Source organism: Pteronotus mesoamericanus, unplaced genomic scaffold (assembly GCF_021234165.1).
Source record: "Pteronotus mesoamericanus isolate MK-2021 breed Mesoamerican mustached bat unplaced genomic scaffold, CSHL_Meso_final contig_171, whole genome shotgun sequence".
Lineage (NCBI taxonomy): Eukaryota > Metazoa > Chordata > Mammalia > Chiroptera > Mormoopidae > Pteronotus > Pteronotus mesoamericanus.
Genome location: NW_026555070.1, coordinates 1,870,642 through 1,892,754, shown reverse-complemented (window position 1 = coordinate 1,892,754; position 22,113 = coordinate 1,870,642). Strand labels below are relative to the sequence as shown.

The following is a 22,113-nucleotide window of genomic DNA, read 5'->3' as shown; positions in this document are numbered from 1 at the left end:
TACATTTTAGTTCCCAGTCAAACAAGCCAGGAGAGCCACAGTGTCGAACTCGAACGCCTCCTCCAGTGACAAAAGGTTGCTGAATCCTCAGCCCTCGCTGAGATGGTCCCATCATCCCGGGTCACACAAGAAGCCAGTGGGCATGAGGGCCCGTGAGAGCATCTGACAGCAGCAGAGAGCAGCCAGGTAAGAAGAGCTGGCAACGCAGGTGAGGGCAAGGTCGTCTCCAACACACACGCACAGATTTGCACTGGGAAAAGCAGACACAGTGGATCCCTTGGCATCTAACCAAGTCCTAAGAGGGGGCCTCTCTTGATTTGACAGGTGCAGCCTTCTCCCTGCCAGGTGGGGTGCCCATTGCAAGGTGGAAGCATTTCTGAGACGGACGCAGAAAAGCAAGCCGGGGGAAAGGAAGGCGATCCCTGAGGTTAGCGGTGCTGGAGGACCAGTGCCTTCAGCTCCTCGAAGCCTTTCCAGCGGCACAGTCAAGAGCCACCCTCCCTGCCCACAGAGGAGCCTATTCTGTCAGGCAGTCACGAGCCGGTTCTGCCTCTAGTCTCCGCCTTTCTTCCAGTCGCCTCCCCGTGTTCATCCACTGTGGGCGTGGTAACGGTCTTTCAGGGGGCGGCTGAGCCCCGCCGCGGGGAGGCAGCTTGGGCCGGGGTCCAGGCTCAGGCAGCCCCAGGGGTGACGTGCGGGAGCACAGCCCGGCACGGCGGCCCGCGCGGCAGACCTGCCGGAGTCACAGCAGGGCTCACCAGAGATTCAGGCGCGCAACTGCGCGTCTACGTAAGTCACGTAAAATGGCGTCATTGCCCCGCGCACGGGGAGGAGCCCTCCCTCACGCACGGGGTGCGGTCGGGGAAGCTAACTTAGCACTAAGAGGGGCGCGGTGCCGATCCAGTCCGAGTGCGATGAATGTAGTACAGGCCCTACTCCGTACGCAGCCTCGGCGCGTCGGGGCTTAGACCCTGAAATGACGGCGTTTTCCTTGTAACTGACCTTCCATTGCTGCTCTCGTAAGAACACCCTGGCCAGGTTCCACCACCTGAAGCCCCTGCGTATCAGAACGATCCCTCTTAGCGATCCAGTGGTCCAACACATTCTGAAACTTCGATTCCCCGTGTTTCTCTCCTCATAGCTTCGAGGCCGGGAGTCGGGTGAGGAGAGGGTGAGTGGTGGTAGACACCTCTCAGTCTCAGGCCCCTCTTCCCCTTCGCTCTTCGAGACCTAGCTCTTCCTGAGTTGGGGCGAGAGAGGGAGAGAGAGAGAGAGAGAGAGGACGTCCAGAAGGGGTTACTGTCCTTGGCCACTCAGGGAAGCTGCCCTTCCTTCCTCTGCTGGTGTCGGCTGCCTTTCTGGCTGTCGCGGACCGTGGCAGGGATACACAAGCTGGCTCCTCCGGGCTCACCTCCGCGCGTTTCTCGCAGAGGGTTCTGCAGGGACCCCCACATGCTCTCAGGGGTGGAGAGCCAGCTCGCTCTCAGCCGCTGTCACTCTCGAAAGCCTCCCCCAAGTGCAGCTGATTCTACCGTGCCCTATCGATCGCATCTCCTTTCCTGGCAGGCACGGCTTTGCCTTCAGTATTGCAAAGATGTCCCGAGTCAGGGGCCTTCCACGTGGTCCAGCCAGCCTGGCGGACTTACAGGAAAGACTTCATCGTGAACATATGCCCACGACAGTGTTACGGGGGGTCACAGCCTTCCTTCAGAATTACTGCCCTGTCCCCTCTCAGTCCCTCACCACCATGACATGTGTTTGGGAGCCGTGTTGGCTGTGCTCCTCCCAGCAAACACTGACAGGAAGTGACTAACCTTAATGCCGGCAGCTCTCTCAGAATGCATTTTGAGTTACTTAGAGCCCACTGACCCTTTTTTGGCTTTATCCACAGTTCTCATATTGTAGGGAAAAAACCACAGCCACCCTGCTATACCTCTTTCACGTTTATTTCAAGTAAATGGTAGCTAATCAAAATATGGACGTAAAACTGGGAGAAATTTTTGGAAAACAGCATTTTATCTGCTTTAGGTCTGAAAACCCTGTGGATCTTATCAATCTAATCCATCCATTTTCAGCCAGTGTGCCCCAGGAACTTCTATCTAGCTAGCTATCTACCTACCTACCTATCTATCTACCTATTTACTTTAGAGAGAGAGTAAAGGAGAGAGAGAAAGACCGAGAGATTGATTTGTTGTTCAACTTACTTATGCATTCACGGGCTGATTCAAGTATATGCCCTGACTGGGGGAGAAACTTGCAACCTTGACACCAGGGGACCCCCCAACCACCTGAGCAACCTGGCCGGAGCTTGCAACGACTTTTAAAACAGGGAATACTTGAGTATTTAGTCAGGGGCAGTGACTTCTTTCCCTAGATTGTCAAATAAAAAATGACATCAGCCAACACAACAGTTCACCTGTCTGGTGTGAATGAATCAAAATTATACTTTTGGGGGGGTCAGATCAGCAAATAATACTTTTCGGTGTGCTGCGGCATTTAGTAACCTCTCTGAGTCTCAGTTTCTTTATCTCTGATTCCTCTTACCGCTGTCCTCATTTATAAATGACAGAAACCATTCACAGGATGAAAAGAAATAGCGTACGTAAAAACACTTTGTACATACAGATAATCACTAAATGTTAGTGAAATCTCCATTAAGCTGGAGGTAATCAAAGATAACAAAACATAAGTTAAAATTATAGAATAAAATGGCTATTTCAGTGAAACTACCTTTGTAGAATCATCTAATTGTAATTCCTAAGCAATGATAATAATAGTGTCACAAAAACTTTTTAAAAGCATAACATATCATTATCATCTCATCTAACTTTACATTTGAGGGAGTATTTATTAAGAAATAGACTTTTCCCTGCTGGTGTGGCTCAGTGGATGAGCACTGGCCTGCAAACCTGAAGGTCCCTGGTTTGACTACCGGTCAGGGCACATGCTGGGTTGCGGGCCAGGTCCACGGCGGGAGGCATGTGGGAGGAAACCAATCAATGTTTCCCTCCCTCTCTTTCTCCCTCCCTTCTCCTCTCTCTAAAAAAAATAAATAAACGTAATCCTTTATAAAAAGAAATAAAGTTTGGATCTGCCATCTTTAAAAAAATTACAAGTCCAGTTAATTAAGTCACTCCTTTTACTTTTCATCACATTTTCTCTGCTACAGACATGGACATACACAACCAAACTAGAGTCACAGAATTTCTTCTTCTGGGGCTCTCTGGGCAGCCAGAGCAAGAGCACGCATTTCTTTTGCATTGTTCTTGGGTATGTACCTGCTCACCATCATCGGGAACTTCCTCATCATCGTGGCCATCATCTGCGACAGTCATCTCCATACACCCATGTACTTCTTCCTGGCCAACCTCTCCTGTGTCGACATCTGCTTTTCATCGGTCACGATGTCCAAGATGCTGGTGAATCACATATTGGGAAGCAAGTCTATCACTTATGTGGAATGCATGACGCAGACCTACTTCTACATCACGTTCGCCAACATGGATGGATTCCTCCTGAGTGTGATGGCCTACGACCGTTACACTGCCATCTGCCACCCACTCCACTACACCATGATTATGAGGCCCAAACTCTGTATCCTTCTGGTGGCAGTGTCTTGGGTCATTACGAACCTGCACGCTCTCCTTCACACTCTTCTCATGGTTCGGCTCACATTCTGTTCCAGCAGTGCTGTGCACCACTTCTTCTGTGACCTTTATGCAGTTCTGAAGCTGTCTTGTTCTGATACCTTTATCAATGACGTGATGGTCTTCACTGTGGGTGCATTGATATTTCTGACACCATTTTCATGTATAATCATGTCTTATGCTTACATCCTCTGTAAGGTACTGAAGCTGCCATCTGCCCATGGACTAAGGAAAGCCCTGTCCACATGTGGATCCCACCTCACTGTGGTCTCCCTCTTCTACGGGGCCATTCTGGGGGTCTATATGCACCCTTCATCCTCTTACTCAGCACAAGACACGGTGGCCACTATCATCTTCACTGTGGGGACGCCCCTTGTTAATCCCTTCATCTACAGCTTGAGAAATCGTGACATGAAAGAAGCCTTAAGGAAACTAATTATTAGGAGACTTGTTTTGTCAAGGTCCTAGTACTAGGAAATTTTATAGCTAAAAAGGCAATTGGAAATGATACACTTCTTCATTTTTCAAAAGAGAAACTGAGGCCCAGATAGGTGTGAAATTATCCCATGACTATTTCTGTAATTAGTGGTCATGATCTCATTTTAAAAGGAGGCTGACAGGTGCTCATAAGCCATAAACTCATTCATTTGATACCTATAGAAAGGTATAGAAAGGGCTGATCCCATGACCCCCATTACGCAGATGAAAACCAGACCGAGACCTAGGGGGAAATGGATCCAAGTGACACCTGAAAGCACTTTTTAAGGATGAGCATAGCAATGTTACACGGTACTGGCCGCCACTGTGGGTGGGACTTGCCAATGAATGAGAAATGGACTTGTTAGAGGCAACTGCTCTCTGTGCTTTCCCAAGGGAATAGTGGAGAAGCCTGTCTGGCATGGTCAGAGGTTGAGATTTCAGACACAGGGAAAGCTGAGAGCAGGCTATGTATGCCAGTCAGAGCCACACGTGTCAATGAAGTTTCAGCAATCCCACACCAATTATCTTACCGTGCATAATAAATCAAAAGAGAATGGACAGTACTAAATGATTTCAATATGTTAAAGACTATATCTGTATTATTTTATTTAACTCTCACACAGCCTTATGAGGTGCTATGTCAGATATTTCCATTGTACAAGATGAGAAAGTTGAGTCATCGAGAAGTTACCTTGTCCAAGTCGCTAAGACTACTGACTATAGAAACCAGGAAGGTGCTGAACATTTTCTTTTGATTTTCTTTTTTACTTCTTATTGTTAATTTTATCATTTTAAGTTGCATACAGTACATTTATCCTTTTGGAGGCATACAGTTCTGTGAGCTTTGAGACATCTATAGATTTGTATAATCACCATAACTATTGGGACAAGGAACAGTTCTATAAACTTCCAGTCAAGATGGTGAAGTAGGCAAACCCTGTGTTTCCTTTCTCCCATGACCACGTCAAAACTATGACTAAATTACAGAATAACCACCCTTGAGAAAAAGCTGAACACCAGCTGAAAAGCATTAGATCCTGTTACTAAGGATGTAAAGAAGAAGCCACACTGAGACTGGTATCATAGGAAAAGATGCAAAATGGCTGATTCCACACCCATGTGTGGTGGTTAAGAATAGGGAGGGATATCTTGGCTCTGGAGGAACCAGTTGAGGAGTGAAAGTCCCAGACCAGAGCCCCATGCTGGAAAGAAATGTCCCCACAACTCCTGGCTGTGAAGATCATCAGGGACTCCATCGGGTGAGATAGAGCACTGCTGTGACCCAGGTGTCCTCTTAAAGGGCTGGGGAACAGACTCACTCACTCACAACAACTTGCCTTAATCTCCAGCAAAGGGACAGCAGCTTGAAAAACACATAGGAAATATGGGGATGTTTGAATTGTCTGGCTTTAGTGCAAGGAATGAGGTACAGCTCTCTCTTGGACTAATGTGCTGGTACATGGCATTGTTTTACTGTTGAGTCTTCCCTCTTCTTATCCAGCTGGTGCACATCCAGTCTGAGTTTCCATTATCCTGGCCAGCATTACTTGCCCTACCATGGTTATTCCCTGAGACCACACCCAACCCAGTAGCACACTCTCAGTGGTTATTATACAGTAAATGGCCTCGTTATGCCCTGTACCATGGCTAAGTGGCCCCAAGCCCAGCTGTATTGGAATGGGGTCTCAGTTCATAGCACAGCCTGTACCAGGTGCCTCCAAGCCCAGTGCAGGCAGCTACCAAATGCAGATCATTTTATAGATCCTACCAGGTAGCCCTGGGCCAGGCACAGGTAGCAGCTGACCTGGGTCTGCACTCAACCCCTCCTAAAAGACCCAGGACCAACATACTAGGACACCACCCCATTAGCTCCATCAATTACACCAAAAGAGTGTATTTAAGATACCAGAACCCTGCTAAAGCTAGTCCCAACCCATGGCATCAGCCCCTACTCAATAGCCCGTCAGCTGTAGTCATGATTAGGACTCACAGCCAGACAGCCTGAGGGTCAATCTCATCCACTAAGCCAACAGCAATCAAGGCTCAACTATAACAGGAGGGCCCATACTACCCACAGAAGAGACATCCCTGGAACACCTGGCTCAGGTGACCAGGGTGACTGCACTACTGGGCACCACAGGACACATATTAGTACCTAAGGACCACCCTGTCAAGAGGGGGTACCTAGCAGGTATACCCAATGCACAGAAAAAAAAAAACAACACAGGAAGGCAGCCAAAATGAAAAGACAAAGAAACAGGTACCAAATGAAAGAACTGGAGAAACCTCCAGAAAAACCAAATGAAGGTAAGCAAACTACCAGATGCAGAGTTCAAAACACTGGTTACAAGAATGCTCAATAATCTTAGGGGGGAAAATAGTTGAATTCAGTGAGAGTTCACACAAAAAGATAGAAACCATAAAAAAATCAGTAATAAAGAACACAATAACTGATATAAAGAATATATTAAATGGAATCAACAGCAGATTGGAGGAGGCAGGGGGTTGGATGAACAATTTGGAGAAAAGGTAGATGAAAGCACCCAATTGAAAGACCAAAAAGAAAAAAGAATTTTAAAAATAAGGATAGTTTAAGGGACTTCTGGGACAACATAAAGCATACAAACATTTATATCATATGGGCACCAGAAGGAGAAGAGAGTGAGCAAGGTATTGAAAATATAATTGAAGAAATAATGACTGAAAATTTTACTAACCTGGTAAGGGAAACAGACATACAAGTCCAGAAAGCACAGAAGGTCCCAAACAGGATGAACCAAAAGAGGCCCACACCAAGACATATCATAATTAAAATGCCAAAGGTGAAATACAAAGAGAGAATCTTAAAAGCAGCAAGGGTGCTCCTATAAGACTGTCAGCTGATTGCTCAGCAGGAAGTTTTCAGGCCAGAAAAGACTGGCATGAAATATTTAAAGTGATGAAAAGCAAGGAGCTACAACCAAAGTTACTCTTTCCACAAAGCTATCATTTGGAATTGAAGGATATATAAAGAGCTTCCCAGACAAAAAAAAAGAAAGAAAGAAAAATAGAAAACTAAAGGAGATCATACCCACAAAACCTGTACCACAAGAAATGTGAAAGGGATTTCTTTAGAAGATGCAGAAGAAAAAAATATGAATAAGAAAATATGGCAAAAAAATACTCTACTGACAAAGGCAAACACATAATAAAAGCAGTGGTTCAACCAACTATAAAGGTAGTACAAAAGTGAAAAGGCAAAAGCAGAACAATCATGTGTAATTATTAAAGCAAACTAACTGATATACAAAGACACACACAAAAAAGAAGCAAAATATAATGACAAAAACACAAATGTAAAGAGGGTGAAAAAATGGTAGTGATTATAGAATGTGTTCAAACTTAATCATCAACTTAAAATGGACTGCTATAAACATTGTTTGGTATATATGAAGCACATGGTAATCACAAACCAAAAATCTCTAAGAGATATACAAAAAATAAAGAGAAAGGAATCCAATCACAACAATTCAGGAAGTCATCAATGTATAAGAGAAGAGAGCAAGAGAATAAGAAAGGAACACAAAAAAATTACAAAACAAGCAGAAAACAATTAATAAAATGCAATAATAACTAGAAACCTACAAATAATTACCCTAAATGGAGTAAATGCTCCAAACAAAGGACATATGGTGACTTAATGAATAAGAAAACAAGATCTCTCGATAGATAGATAGATGATAGATTATATAGATATAGATATATAGACATATCTATCTATCTATCTATCTATCTATATATATATATATCTCCATCCTAAAAACATCCCCTTGAGTTTGAAAGACACACAAAGATGTCAAATAAAGAGATAGCAGAAATAAGATATTTCACCCAAATGGAAATGAACAAAAAAGCTAGGGTAGCAGTACTCATATCAGGCAAAGTTGACTTTAAAACAAAGACTATTACAAGAAACAAAGAACAGTACTTCATAATGATAAAGGGATAGTCCCAACAAAAGGATATAACCCTTGTAAACTGTTATGCACCCAACATAGGAGTACTCAAATATATAAAGCTAATTGACAAACATACAGGGAAAGATCGATGCAATACAGCAATAATAGGGGATTACTCCATTGACATCAATGGATAGATCATCAAGGCAGAAAATCAACAAGGAAACAGTGGCCTTAAATGACACATTAGGTCAGATGAATTTATTGATAGTTTCAGAACATTCACCCCAGGCAACAGAATATATATCATTTTCAAGTACATAGGGAACATATTCTAGGACCACATGTTAGTCTCAATAAATTTAAGAAAATTAAAAACACATCGAGCATCTTCTTGATTACAATAGTATGAAACTAGAAATCAATTAGAAAACAAAAACACTGAAAAACACAAACACAGAAGCTAAATAACCTGCTACTAAACAATGAATGGGCTAACAACGATCAAGGAGGAAATCAAAAGATACATGGAGACAAATAAAAATGAAAACACTACAAACGCAAATCTATGGGACACAGCTAAAGCAGATTTAAAAGGAAAGTTCATGGAAGTATAGGCCTACCTTAAGAAACAAGAAAAATCTCAAATAAACAATCTAACATTACACTTAAAGGAACTAGGGAAAAAACAACAAACAAAGCCCAAAGTTAGCAGAAGGAATGAAATAATGAAGATCAGAGTGGAAATAAATTAAAGTCTAAAAGAGAATACAAAAGATAATGAAACCAAGAACTGGTTCATTGAAAAGGTAAAGAAAATTGATAAACAATTAAGCAGACTCATCAAGAAAAAAAGAGGACAAAAATAAAGAAAATTAAAAATTAAATAGCAGAAATAACTACTGACACCACAAAAATGCAAAGGATTATAAGAAAATACTATAAACAATTATATGCCAACAAATTGGACAACCTGGAAGAAATGTATAAATTCTTAGAAACATACAATCTTTCAAAACAGAATAAAAAAGAAACAGAAAATCTGAGCAGACAAATATGAAATAATGAAATTGCATCAGTAATAAAAACAATCCAACAAACAAAACTCCTGGACCAGGTAGCTTCATGGGTGAATTTTACCAAACATCCAATGAAGAATGAATACTTATCCTCAAATTTAAAAAAAACTTGAAGAGGAGAAAAGACTCCCAAACTCATTTTATGAGTCTGACATTACCATGATACCAAAACCACATGAAGACATTACAGAAAAGAAAATTGTAGGCCAATATTCCTGATGAATATAGATATATATTCCTCAACAAAATACTGGTAAACCAAATTCAGTAATACATTAAAAAAATCACACACCATGGTCTAGCGAGATTTATTCCTGGGATACAAGGTTGGTTCAATATCTGCAAATCAATTAAGATGAAATACCACATAAACAAAATGAAGGATAAAAATCATATTATCATCTCAATATATGCAGAAAAATCATTTGAAAAAAATCTAGCATCTATTTATGACAAGAAGTCTCAGCAAAGTAGGAATAGAAGGGACATGCCTCAACACAATAAAAACCATATATAACAAACCTACAGCTAACATCATACTCAATGGTGAAAAGCTTAAAGTGTTTTCCTTAAGATAAAGAATGAGACAAGGATGTTTACTCACGGCTTTTATTTAACTTGGTATTGGAAGTCCTAGCCATAGCAATTAAACAAGATAAGGAAATAAAAAGCACTCAGATTCAAAAGGAAGAAGTAAAACTGTCATTATTTGCTAATGATATGATACTATACGGGACCCTAAAGATTCCACCCAAACACTTGTAAAACTACCCTGACTGGTGTGGCTTAGTGGGATGGGCACCGTCTCACAAACCAAAAGGTCACCAGTTCGATTCCCAGTCAGGACATGATTCCCAGGGTTGCAGGCTAGGTCCCCGGTTGGGGGCTTGCAAGAGGCAAACAATCAATGTTTCTTTCACACATCAATGTTTTTCTCCCTCTCTTTCTCCCTCCCTCCCCCGCTCTCTAAAATAAATAAATAAATAAATAAATAAATAAAATCTTTAAAAATTTAGAACTGATAAATTCAGTAAAGTAGTGGGATATAAAATTAATGTTCAGAAACTGCTTTTTTTATATACCAATAACAAACTTATGAAAGAGAAATTAAGAAAACACTCTTTACAATTGCATCATAAATAAGAAAATACCTAGGGAATCAATTTAAAAACAAAGGAAATAAAGGATGTATACTCAGAAAACTAGAAGAAATTGAAGAAATAAATTGAAAAAGATACAAAGATGCAAGGAAAATAAGACCAGCAACATTGAAAGGAAAAGAAACCAACAGAGACAAGAGGGAAGGAGGGAGGGATGGGCAGGGGAAAAGAAATGGAAGGGGAAAGTCAAGAAACATATAGCAAGGACTCATGGACAAAGCCAAAGGGGAAGGATTGAGGGAGGGAGGGAGGGGCGGGGGCGAGAGAAAGTGGTGGGAGGAAGGCAGAGACAAAAGTATTTGAAAAAATAAATCAATTTAAAAAAAAAAGAAAACGATACAAATAAATGGAAGCATATACCATGCTCATGGGTAGGAGGAATTACCATAATTAAAATGTCCATACTACTGAAAGCAATCTACAGTTCAATGCAATCTCTATCAAAATATCAATGGCATTTTTCATAGACTAGAACAAATAATCCAAAAATTTATATGGAACCACAAAGGACCTGGATTAGGCAAAGCAATCTTGAGAAGGAAAAACAAAGTTGGAGGTATCAAGCTACCTGATATCAAAACAGCATGGTTTTGGTAATGGCATAAAAATAGACACATAGACCAATGAATGGAGTACAAAGCCAAGATGCAAACCAGTGTGTATATAGTCAATTAATCTATGACAAAGGAAGCAAGAATATACAATGGGGTAAAGACAGCCTCTTCAATAAATGGTGTTGGGAAAACTCAACAGATACATGCAAAAAATATGAAACTACACCATTGTCTTATACCATTTACAAGAATAAATTCAAAATGGATTAAAGACATAAGTGTAAGACCTGATACCACAATACTTCTACAAGAAAACACAGGCAGTAAACTCTTGACATCACTCGGTAATATCTTTTGGGTGTGTCTCCTTGGGCAAGGGAAACAAAACAAAAATAAACAAATAAGACCACATCAAACTAAAGGTTTTTACACAGCAAATGAAACCACCAACAAAATAAAAAGACAACCTACCAAATTGATGAAGATATTTTCTAATGATACATTCAGTAAGACATTAATATCCAAAATATATAAAGAACTCATACAACTTTGCACACGCGCCCATTCACTCTGGTTAGAAAATTGGCAGAGAGAGGGCATCCGGATGACGGAGGACTGAGTGGAAGTTACACTAATCTCATCCCAGAATTAATCTAGAATTACTAGATTGTGGAGAAATCAAGTGGAACTAGCAACTGAACAATAGCAAGAGAGAAGCCTTATAACCACAGACAGACAGAAGAAACAGCTTCAGTATAACATGACTGGTAGGGAGTGTGGTGGAGACACGAGAGGGCTAGCTGGGCACACACTGGTAGCAGCTGAAATGCCAGAGGGATATTTAAGTGGCTGGTTGGATACCCCTGAGAAGTGTAGGGTCTAAACCCAAGCTGGGCTCCCCATCCTAGAGCACCAGAGCCCAAAAAGTACACAGATAATATCCAGCTGTGAAAAATGGCAGGGTTGGAGACACAAAGAGCCATTTAAAGGGCCAATGCATAAATTGTCATTTGCAGCCACCTACCCTGGGCTCTCGCAAAGGGGAGGTGGGGCAGAGTGGACTAGAGATGCTTGAGGAGAGTCTGGGGATGGAGGCTTTAGGGAGAGAACTGAGAGAGTAGCCACTGGGATCCTGGTGCTGAGTCAATTCCCATACTGCAGGAGCCATCTTGCTCAGACAGAGCACTCCCCTCTGAGTGGCAACAGCCTGAGAGGAAACAATAGCCCTGCACCCAGGAGGGATTCTGCCCCACTGTATGGTGCTTAATCCTGACTGCTGAGTACAGGGTGACTAGATTAACAACTGAAGGAGTCAGCCACAGACAGTAGATCCCTGGTAGTCTCCAACAGGCTGCCTAAGGCCAGATGGGGTCACCATCTGACATCGCCAGAGGCAGATCGAAAAAAAAAAATAAAAGTGGTAAATACTAGGTGCTACTGAAATGAAATTCACCATGGTCTTCTCCATTATTTGCAATTTTTCTTTCCTGCATAGTTTTTTAACATTCATTTCTTGTCCTTCAAGTTTGTGCATATTAAGTCACTAGATTTTATATTATATTTTATTTCAATTCACATATTTTGCTCCTCCCCTCTCTTACTCCATTTTCCCTTCTTCTTCCTCTTATTTTCATTTTAAATTTTGTTTTCTCTCTTGTTTCAACTGTTTCCATTCCATACTCTTACTATTTCTCCCCCAACCAGCCTCTCAAAATCAATATTCTTGTCAATGGTCAACTCACATTTCTTTTCCCACTCCTAAAATGCTCATGTTCTCTCTCCACCTTGAGCAATTTTTGTTCATTGGCTGTGGACAGGGTAGTTATTGTTGCATTTTTTCAATTTTATCTCTAGATCTCTTTTTTTTTGTTTTGTTTTTCAAATCTCAGATTTTACTATTCCTCTCTCCTACTCTTTTTTTTGTCTCAAATTTTAATTTTTCCCTGTCTTAGCTGTTCTTTCCTTTTTTTCTCTTTCATCCTGCCTTTTCTTCCTTATATTTTAAAGATTTTATTTATTTATTTTCAGAGATGGGGAAAGGAGGGAGAAGGAGAGGGAGAGAAACATCAGTGTGTGGTTGCCTCTCACACACCCTCAACTGGGGACCTGGCCAACAACCCAGGCCTATGCCCTGACTGGGAATCAAACCAGCGACCCTTTGGTCCACAGGCCGGCACTCAATCCACTGAGCCACACCATCCAGGGCTCTTTTTTCTTTTTCTTTTTGTCTCAAATTTTAATTTTTCCCTGTCTTAGCCTGGTTTTTGTTCCTCACTCTTAGTATTCCCTCTCCCTTTACCATCTCAAAATGACTTCCCTTTCCTTCAAAAATCCCTTGAGCTTTTCTTTCTTTCTCTTTTCCTTCTTATTCCCATACCACCTATATTAATTTTAGCTCATTTGTTGTTGATAGTGCTGTGGTGGATCTTTCTCTTCAATTTGGTTCCTATTTTTTTTATTATTTATTTACTTTTTTCCCCTTTATCTTTCTCTCTCTCGCTTTATTTTTTTATATTTCTATTTAAACCTAATACCATACACTTCCCTTCTCTTACTCCATTCCACCTTCTTTATTCCCTTTTTTACTTATGATGTAAATTTTACTTTCTCTCTTTGCATTGCTCTGATTCCCTACTCTTAATGCTTCTCCCTCTCCCCTCTCAAAATCATTTTCCTTTCAGTAGGCCATGTTGTATTCACTCTCCTTTGTTATAATAGTATTAATTCTTTACACCCTTATTAATACTGGTTCATTTGTTGTTGATAGTGGGATTGCAGGTGGGAGCTATTTTTGTGTGTGTGGGTTTGTTTCCTGGGCTTTGTGGTTTTTTCTGGCAGCACCTGCACAACACCATACAAGATGTAGTGGGTGGAGTGACCCTCAGTCATCCATCTGGAAGGAAGGACCCACCAAAGAATGACCCAAAAACAATCAAAACCCAATTACATCCAGAGAGCCAACATAAAGGGCATATTCCAAGAGCCTCAAGTTCAGGAGATCAAGGAGACTGCACCACTGAATCCCACGGGTCTCCTATCATAGAACTTCACACCACAAAGACAGGGAGTCAACGCAGATCAATTTAATATGAAGAATCAAATAAGATAAGTCTCCTCTAAAATATGGAGACAAAGAAACTACCCCCAATCAAAACGAAAAGAATCTACAGAAAGAGTGCTAAATGAAATAGAGGCAAGTAAACTATCATATATTGAGTTCAAAACAATGGTTATAAAGAAGCTCAAGCTCAGTGAGAATTACCAAAATCTACAGGGAAGCTACAAGGAACTTACTGTGAACTACATCAGCATGAAAAAGGGCATAGAAACTGTCAATAACAGCCAGAAGGAAATGAAGAATACAATATCTGAATTGAAGAACACAGTAGGAGGAATCAAAAGCAGGCTAGATTAAGCAGAGGATCTAATCAGTGATCTGGAGGACAAAATAGAAAAAAAAATCCCCCAAAAAAAGCAAGAAAAGGAAAAAAGACTCCAAAAGAATTAAAAGGCATTAAGGGAACTGCAGGACAACATAAAATATAGTAATAACCATATAATAGGGATACCAGAAGGAGAAGAGGAGCAAGGGATAGGAATGCTGTTTGAAAAAGTAATGACGGAGAACTTCCCTAATTTGATGAGAGGAAAAGTCACAGAAGTCCAAGAAGCACAGAGGGTTCCAAACAAGATGAACCCAAAGAGGCCCATTTCAAGACACATTATAATTAAAATGGCAAAATTCAAAGTCAAGTAGAGAATCTTAAAGGCAGCAAGGGAGAAACAGGAAGTAACATACAAAGGAGCACCAATAAGGCTAACATCTGATATCTCAACAGAAACACAAGCCAGAAAGGAATGGCAAGAAATATTCCAAGTAATGAAAATCAAAGGCCTGAAACCAAGACTGCTCTACCCAGAAAAGGCTCTCATTTAAAATGGAAGGCAATATAAAGAGTTTCCCAGACAGAAGAATGCTAAAAGAATATACCTTCACAAAACCAGCATTGTAAGATATGAAAAAGGGACTGTTTTAACAAGATAAAGAAAAAGAATGAGAGTGGGAGGAACACAGGTACAAGGGGGGAAAATGGCAATGAATAAGTACCTATCAATGAAAACATTATGTGAGTTAATTAAATGTGCCAGTCAAAAGGCATAGGGTAGCTGAATGGAAAAGAAAATAGGACCCGCCCATATGCTGCCTACAAGAGACCTACCTCAGAACAAAACACCTACAGAGACTTAAAGTGAAGGGTTGGAGAAAAAAACATTCCAAGCAAATGGACAGGGGAAAAAATCCAGGATAGCAATACTAATATCAGACAAAACAGATTCCAAAACAAGGGCCATAGAAAGAGACACAGAAGGACCCTTCATAATATTCAAGGGAAGAATCCATCAAGAAAACATAAACATTGTAAACATATATGCACCCAACATAGGGACACCCAAATATATAAGGAAAATCTTGGAGTATTTCAAGAAAGATATAAACAGCAACACACTTACAGTTGGAGATTTTAACACCCCACTATCAACAATGGATAGATCTTCCAAACAAAATATAAACAAGGATATTGTGGAACTGAATGACGATTAAATGGACTTAACTAACATATATAGAACCTAACATATATATACATGCCAAAGAAGCAAAATGTACATTCTTTTCAAATGTACCTGGAACACTTTGAAAGCACCACAGAAAGAGTGCTACCTAGACCACATGATAGGACACAAAAAAAGCCTCAACAAAACCAGAAAATTGAAATCATATCTAACATTTTCTTTGACCACAAGGGCTTGAAACTAGAAATGAGTATCAAGGAAAAAACTAAAAAACATTTAAACTCATGGAGACTATATAACATGCTATTAAACAATGAATGGGTCAACAATGAGATCAAGGAAGAAATCAAAAAGTTTCTGGAAACAAATGAAAATGAACATACAACAGCTCAAACCTTATGGGACACAGTGAAGGCAGTCCTGAGAGGGAAGTTCATAGCAATAAAGGCCTACCTAAAAAAGATAGAAACATTTGAAATAAACAACCTATCCCTACATCTATGAGAACTAGAGAAATAACAACAAAACCCTGAGCGAGTAAAAGGAGGGAAATAATCAAAATCAGAGCAGAACTGAATGACATAGAGACTAAAAGAAAAATTTAAAGCAACAATAAATCCAGGAGCTGGTTCTTTGAGAAGACAAACAAAATTGACAAGCCTTTAACCAGACTCATCAAGAAAAAGAGAGAGAGAACCCAAGAGAATACAATCATAAATCAAAGAGGAGAAATTACAATTAATACCACAGAAATACAAAGGATTGTAAGAAATACTGCAAACAACTATATACCAAAAGATTTGAAAACCTGGGTGAAATGGACAAATTTCTTGAAACATATAATCTTCCAAAACTTAATCAAGAAGAAGCAGAAAGCCTGAAAAGACCAATAACAGCTGGTGAAATTGAAGCAGTAATAAAACAAACAAAAAAAACCTCCTAGCACACAAAAGTCCTGGACTGGACAATTTCATAGTAGAATTTTACAAAACATTTAAGAGCTAACCCCTATCCTTCCAAAATATTCCAAAAAATCCAAGAAGATGGAAGACTCCTAAATTCTTTTTATGAAGCCAATATTATCCTAATTCCAAAACCAGATAAAGACACAACAAAGAAAGAAAACTGCAGGCCAATATCACTGACAAACATAGACACTAAAATCCTCAACAAAATATTGACAAACTGCATCCAGTGATACATTAAAAAGATCATACATCATGATCAAGTGGGACTCATCCCAGCAATGAAAGGATGGTACAATATTTGAAAACGAATAAACATAATACATCACATAAACAAATGGAAAGACAAAAATCACATAATCATATCAATAGATGCTGAAAAACCATTTGACAAAGTACAGCACCCATCTGTGATAAAAAAAACACTCAGCAAAGTGGGAATAAAGGGAGCATTCCTCAACATAATAAAGGCCATATATGAGAAACCTATAGCCAACATCATCATACTCAAGGGGCAAAAACTAAAAGCTTTCCCACTAATATCAGGAATAAGGCAAGGTTGTCCACTTTCACCATTTCTATTCAACATAGTATTGGAAGTTCTAGCCACAGCAATCAGACAAGAAAAAGAAATAAAAGGCATCGAAATTGGAAAGGGGGAAGTAAAACTGTCATTGTTTGCAGATGACACGATACTGTACAAAGAAATGCTGTAGACTCCATAAAAAAACTAGTAGGCCTAATAAGTGAATTTGGCAAAACAGCAGGATACAAAGTCAATATTCAGAAATCAAAGGCTTTTTTGTATACCAACAATGAAATAGCAGAAAGAGAAATTAGGAAAAAATCCCATTTGCTATAGCAACAATAAAAATGAAGTACCTAGTAATAAAACTAACTAAGGAGGTAGAAGACCTGTACTCAGAAAAATACACAACATTGAAGAAAGAAAGGAAAACACAAATAAATGGAAGCATATACCGTTTTCATGGAGTGGATGAATTAACATCATCAAAATGTTCATACTACCCAAAGCAATTTATAGATTCAACACAATCCCTATTAAAATACAAATGACATATTTCACAGATAAAGAACAAATATTTCAAAAATTTGTATAGAACCATAAACAACCCTGAATAACCTCAGCAATTTTGAGAAAGAAGAACAAAATAGGAGGGATCACAATGCCTGACATCAAACTATATTAGAGGGCCACTGTAATTAAAACAATCTGATACTAGCATAAGAACAGACACGTAGATCCATGGAACAGAATAGGGAGTCCAGAAATAAACCCATGTCTCTACGGTCAATTAATATTCAACAAAGGGGGCAGGAGCATAAAATGGAGTAAAAATAGCCTCTTCAACAAATGCTGCCAGGAGAGATGAACAGCTACATGAAAAAAAAAATGAAACTTGACCACCAACTCACACCATACACAAAATAAACTCAAAATGGATAAAATACTTAAATACAAGTCATGATGCCATAAAAGTCTTAGAGGAGAACATAGGCAGGAAAATTTCAGATATTCCACACAGCAATATTTTCACTGATATGCTCCCTAGAACAAAGGATATAAAGGAAAGAATAAACAAATGGGACTACATCAAACTAAAATGCTTCTGAATGGCTAAAGAAAACATTGGCAAAATGAAAAAGAAACCAACCTTTTCATATGGGAAAATATATTTGCCAATGATACCTTGGACAAAAGTTTGATCTCCACAATATATAAACTTACAGGACTCCACACAGGAAGAAAAACAACCCAATTTAAAAATGCATGAAGGACCTGAACAGACACTTTACCAAGGAGAACATACACAGGGCCCAGAGACAAATGACAGGATGCTCAGCATCACTAGCCATGAGAGAGATGCAAATTAAAACCACAATGAGATACTACTTCACACCATACAGAATGGCCATCATATACAAATCAACAAACAACAAGTGCTGGTGAGGTTGTGGAGAAAAGGAAACCCTAGTGCACTGTTGGTGGGAATGCACACTGGTCAAGCCACTGTGGAAAATAGTACAGAATTTCTTCAAAAAACTAAAAATAGAATTGCGTTTTGACCCAGCAATTCCACTGTTGGGATTATACCCTAAGAACCCTGAAATCCTGAAATTCAAAAGAACCTATGCACCCCAATGTTCATAGAAGCATTACTTACAATAGCCAAGTGCTAGACACAGCCTAAGTGCCCATCGGTAAGCGAATGGATCAAAAAACTGTGGTATATTTACACAATGGAATACGATGCAGCAGAAAGAAGGAACTCCCACCCTTCACAACAGCGAGGATGGAACTATAGACCATCATGCTACGTGAAATAAGCCAGGAGGTACAAGACAAATAGTGTATGATCTCACCTATAAGTGGAACCTAATCAACAAAACAAATAAGCAAGAAAAATAGGATCAGAGACATGGAAATAAATAACAAAAAACCCCACTGGAAAGTGACCAGAGGGGTTGAGGGAGGTGAATAAGGGGGAAAGAATGGGAAGGGTCAAGTCAAGGAACAGGTATAAAGAACCCATGAACAAAGACAACAGCAGGGGAAGGCGGTGGTATTAAATGTGAGAGGTGGGGGTGGGTAGGGCAGGGGAGAGTAATGGGGGTAAAATGGGGACAACTGTAACTGAACAATTTTAGAAAAAGAAAAAAATAAAATTGGCAGAGGACCTAAATGGACACTTCTCCAAAGAGAATAGATGGCCAACAGACATGAATATGCTCAAGATCACTAATCATCAGAGAGATGGAAATTAAAACCACAATGGGATATCACTTTATACCTGTCAGAATGGCTATCATCAATAGATTAAAAAACAGGAAGTGTTGGCAAGGATGTAGAGAAAAGGGAACCTTCATGCACTGATGATGGGATTGCAGACTGGTGCAGCCACTATGGAAAACAGTATGGAGATTTCCTCAAAATATTAGAAATAGAACTACCGCATGACCCAGCAATCCCAACTTTGGGTATTATCCAAAGAAATCCAAAACACTAATTTGAAAAGATATATGCATCTCTATGTTCATTGCAGCATTATGCGCTGAGGTGGCGGGGGCCTTAAGGTCCCTGTTTGGGCGCCACCTGAGGCAGAGGTCGAACTCTGGTCCAGCAGAGGCTGCTCTGGGTTGTCACAGATGGGGAAATAAAAATAAGCTGTCCCAGACACTTTTCTCTGTCTGCCAGGAGAAGGGAGGTGGCAATTCCCTCTAGTGAGGAATGCCCCAAGCCCCTGTGCTCAATGGCTTTTATTGAAAGGGTTATCAGTGAGGCTAGATAGTAGGAATGTACAGGTGATCTCATTACATCAGTATGTTAATGTTTACAGAGAATAGATGATGTTTTGAAAAAAACAAATGGCAGGAACACACTGATTTACATGGGTCCAAGGTGGGACGAGAAAACATAAAGGCCAAATGGTTTAGGGTCAGGGTCCGTGAATAATGTAAATTTCCTTCCCAGCATGAGCTGGTTATCATAGCTTTTGAAGAAAAAACAAAGCATGCTTCAAAGAGTGTAATTTACTTCTAGGCCTGATTTCCCCCAGGAACCACCCAATACAGTTCAGGGCTGCCTCCAGTATTGTTTCATGCCTGAGCCAGGCGAGGAGAGTAGAACTGTGAAAAGATAAGGAGACCTCCTCCAGATAGAATGAAGACTCCAGCCTTATCAAAGCCAAGGGGTGAGGGTCTTTCACCCTTCCTCTGTGTTCCCCAAGTCCTTCCCATCATGGCCACTTGTGACTGTGCCTGTCTTAGGTTGCCCCTGCCTTCGAGGTGTCTTACCTGTCATTGACTAACCAGCCATTGTCTGGGGCTAAGCATGGTGATGTGAGGGATGCAGGGCCGTGCCCCTGCCAGGGGGACAGGTTTTGTCTTCTCAGTGGCCTATTTTCCCAAGGCCTCCTTGCTCAGCTCCAGCCTTGGGGCCTTCTCGCCTACCGGCAATGCTACAGTCTCTGAAACCAAACAGGATGGTTCCCAACAATTCACAATAGCCAAGATATGAAAGGAACCTAAGTTTCCATTGATGGACTAATGGATAATTAAGATGTAGTACATATACACAATGGATATTACTCAACCATAAAAAAAAAAAAAAAGAAATCTTACCATTTGAAAAAACATGGATGGACCTAGAGGGTATTATGCTAAGCAAAATAAATCAGACCAAGAAAGAAAAATATATGGTTTCATTCATACAGGGTGGGGCAAAAGTAGGTTTACAATTGTTTGTAACAGAAAATAATATAATAATTAATAAATAGTAATACAAGAGTAAACTGCGTTTAGGATACAACTGTAAACCTACATTTTCTTCACCCTATATGTGTAACCTAAAAAAACGACACAAAACAGAAAGAAACTCATAGAAACAAAAACCAAATTGATGGTTGCCAGATGAAAGAGGCTCAGGGGCTGGGCAAAAAATGTGAAGGGATTAAGAAGCACAAATTGGCAGTTACAAAATAGTCATAGGAATGTAAGCTACAGCACAGTCTATCATATCCTAATAACTATACATGGTGTCAGGAGGGTACTAAAACAGTCTGCTCTCCACCTGAAACTAATACATTGAGTGCCAACTATAATTGATAAAAAATTTCAATAAGAGAACAGCTGTATTACCTCCAAAGTTCCCCATGCTGTCCCCTTGCAGTCAAGCTCTCCCTCCTCCCCGAGCCCCTGTCGGCCCTTGATATATTCTCCACCCCTAGAGTTTTGCCTTTTCCTGAATGTCATGTAGATGGATTCATAATGTATATAAGTTTTTCAACCTTGCTTTTCCCTTTAGCCTAGTGCCCTTGGTATTCATCTATGATATTTTGTATATCAACAATTTGTCCCTTTTTATTGCTGAATAGAATTCCACTGAATGGATAAAGCTACTATAAACATGCATGTAGGCTCTATGTTACCATTTCTCTAGGTATATAGCTCTATATTTAAATTTATTTTTAAAAATCACCAAACCATTTTCCAGAGTGGCTGTAAAATTTTAGAGTCCCACCTACTATCTGTGAGAAGTCTAGTTTCTCTGCATCTTCACCGGTATTTGGTATTGTCGCTGTGTAATGGTATTTCATTGGGGTTTAAGTCTGAAGTTTTCTAATGACTAAAATATGGAGCATATTCTCATTTGATATCTATTTATCTTCACTGTTAAAATATTTCTCCCATTTTTGTTGGATCCAAAATTATTTTTAACTGAGTTTTCTTTTTTACTTTATTAAAATAGTGAGTTTATTTCACATGTATGTTTGGATATGGAATATCACCTCAAGTTGGCAATGGGATATCCCATTTCCATTTGTCTCCTGTCATAACACTCCATACATACAAAAAACCAAGCAAAGGGGGGAGTTCCCTCTTTAAAAACTAAACAGGCATTTTGGACAACACATTCTTGACAATGGAACTTGGACAACATTTATTAGACAAAGTAGAGAAAGTTCTTACTATGCATTATAAAAAGGACGTCCAGATAGATAACACACTGTTCAAAAGGTCATATAACTGTTCATGGCGTACTATCCGCTTCCTTCCTCCCCAAAAGTTCTCGAGAGCAGTGATCAGTGAATGATCTTTGTTTTGTTCACCGGCATACTTCCAACTGGCTTGGCTCACATATACTTTCGCTCAATGACTTGGAGGGGAACCTCCCCTTCCTTACCGAGGACCCGGGAA

General features: G+C 40.1%; 1 protein-coding gene across 1 annotated transcript; it reads left to right on the top strand.

Annotated features, from left to right (window-relative positions):
• Nucleotides 1–3,169: 3,169 nt before the first annotated feature.
• LOC129064973 (olfactory receptor 1361-like) lies at nucleotides 3,170–4,115 on the top strand. Its single transcript, XM_054566242.1, is given in 2 exon segments — nucleotides 3,170–3,243; nucleotides 3,246–4,115. Coding segments are annotated over 2 exon segments (942 nt in total). The 5' UTR covers nucleotides 3,170–3,171.
• The last annotated feature ends 17,998 nt before the right edge of the window (nucleotides 4,116–22,113 follow it).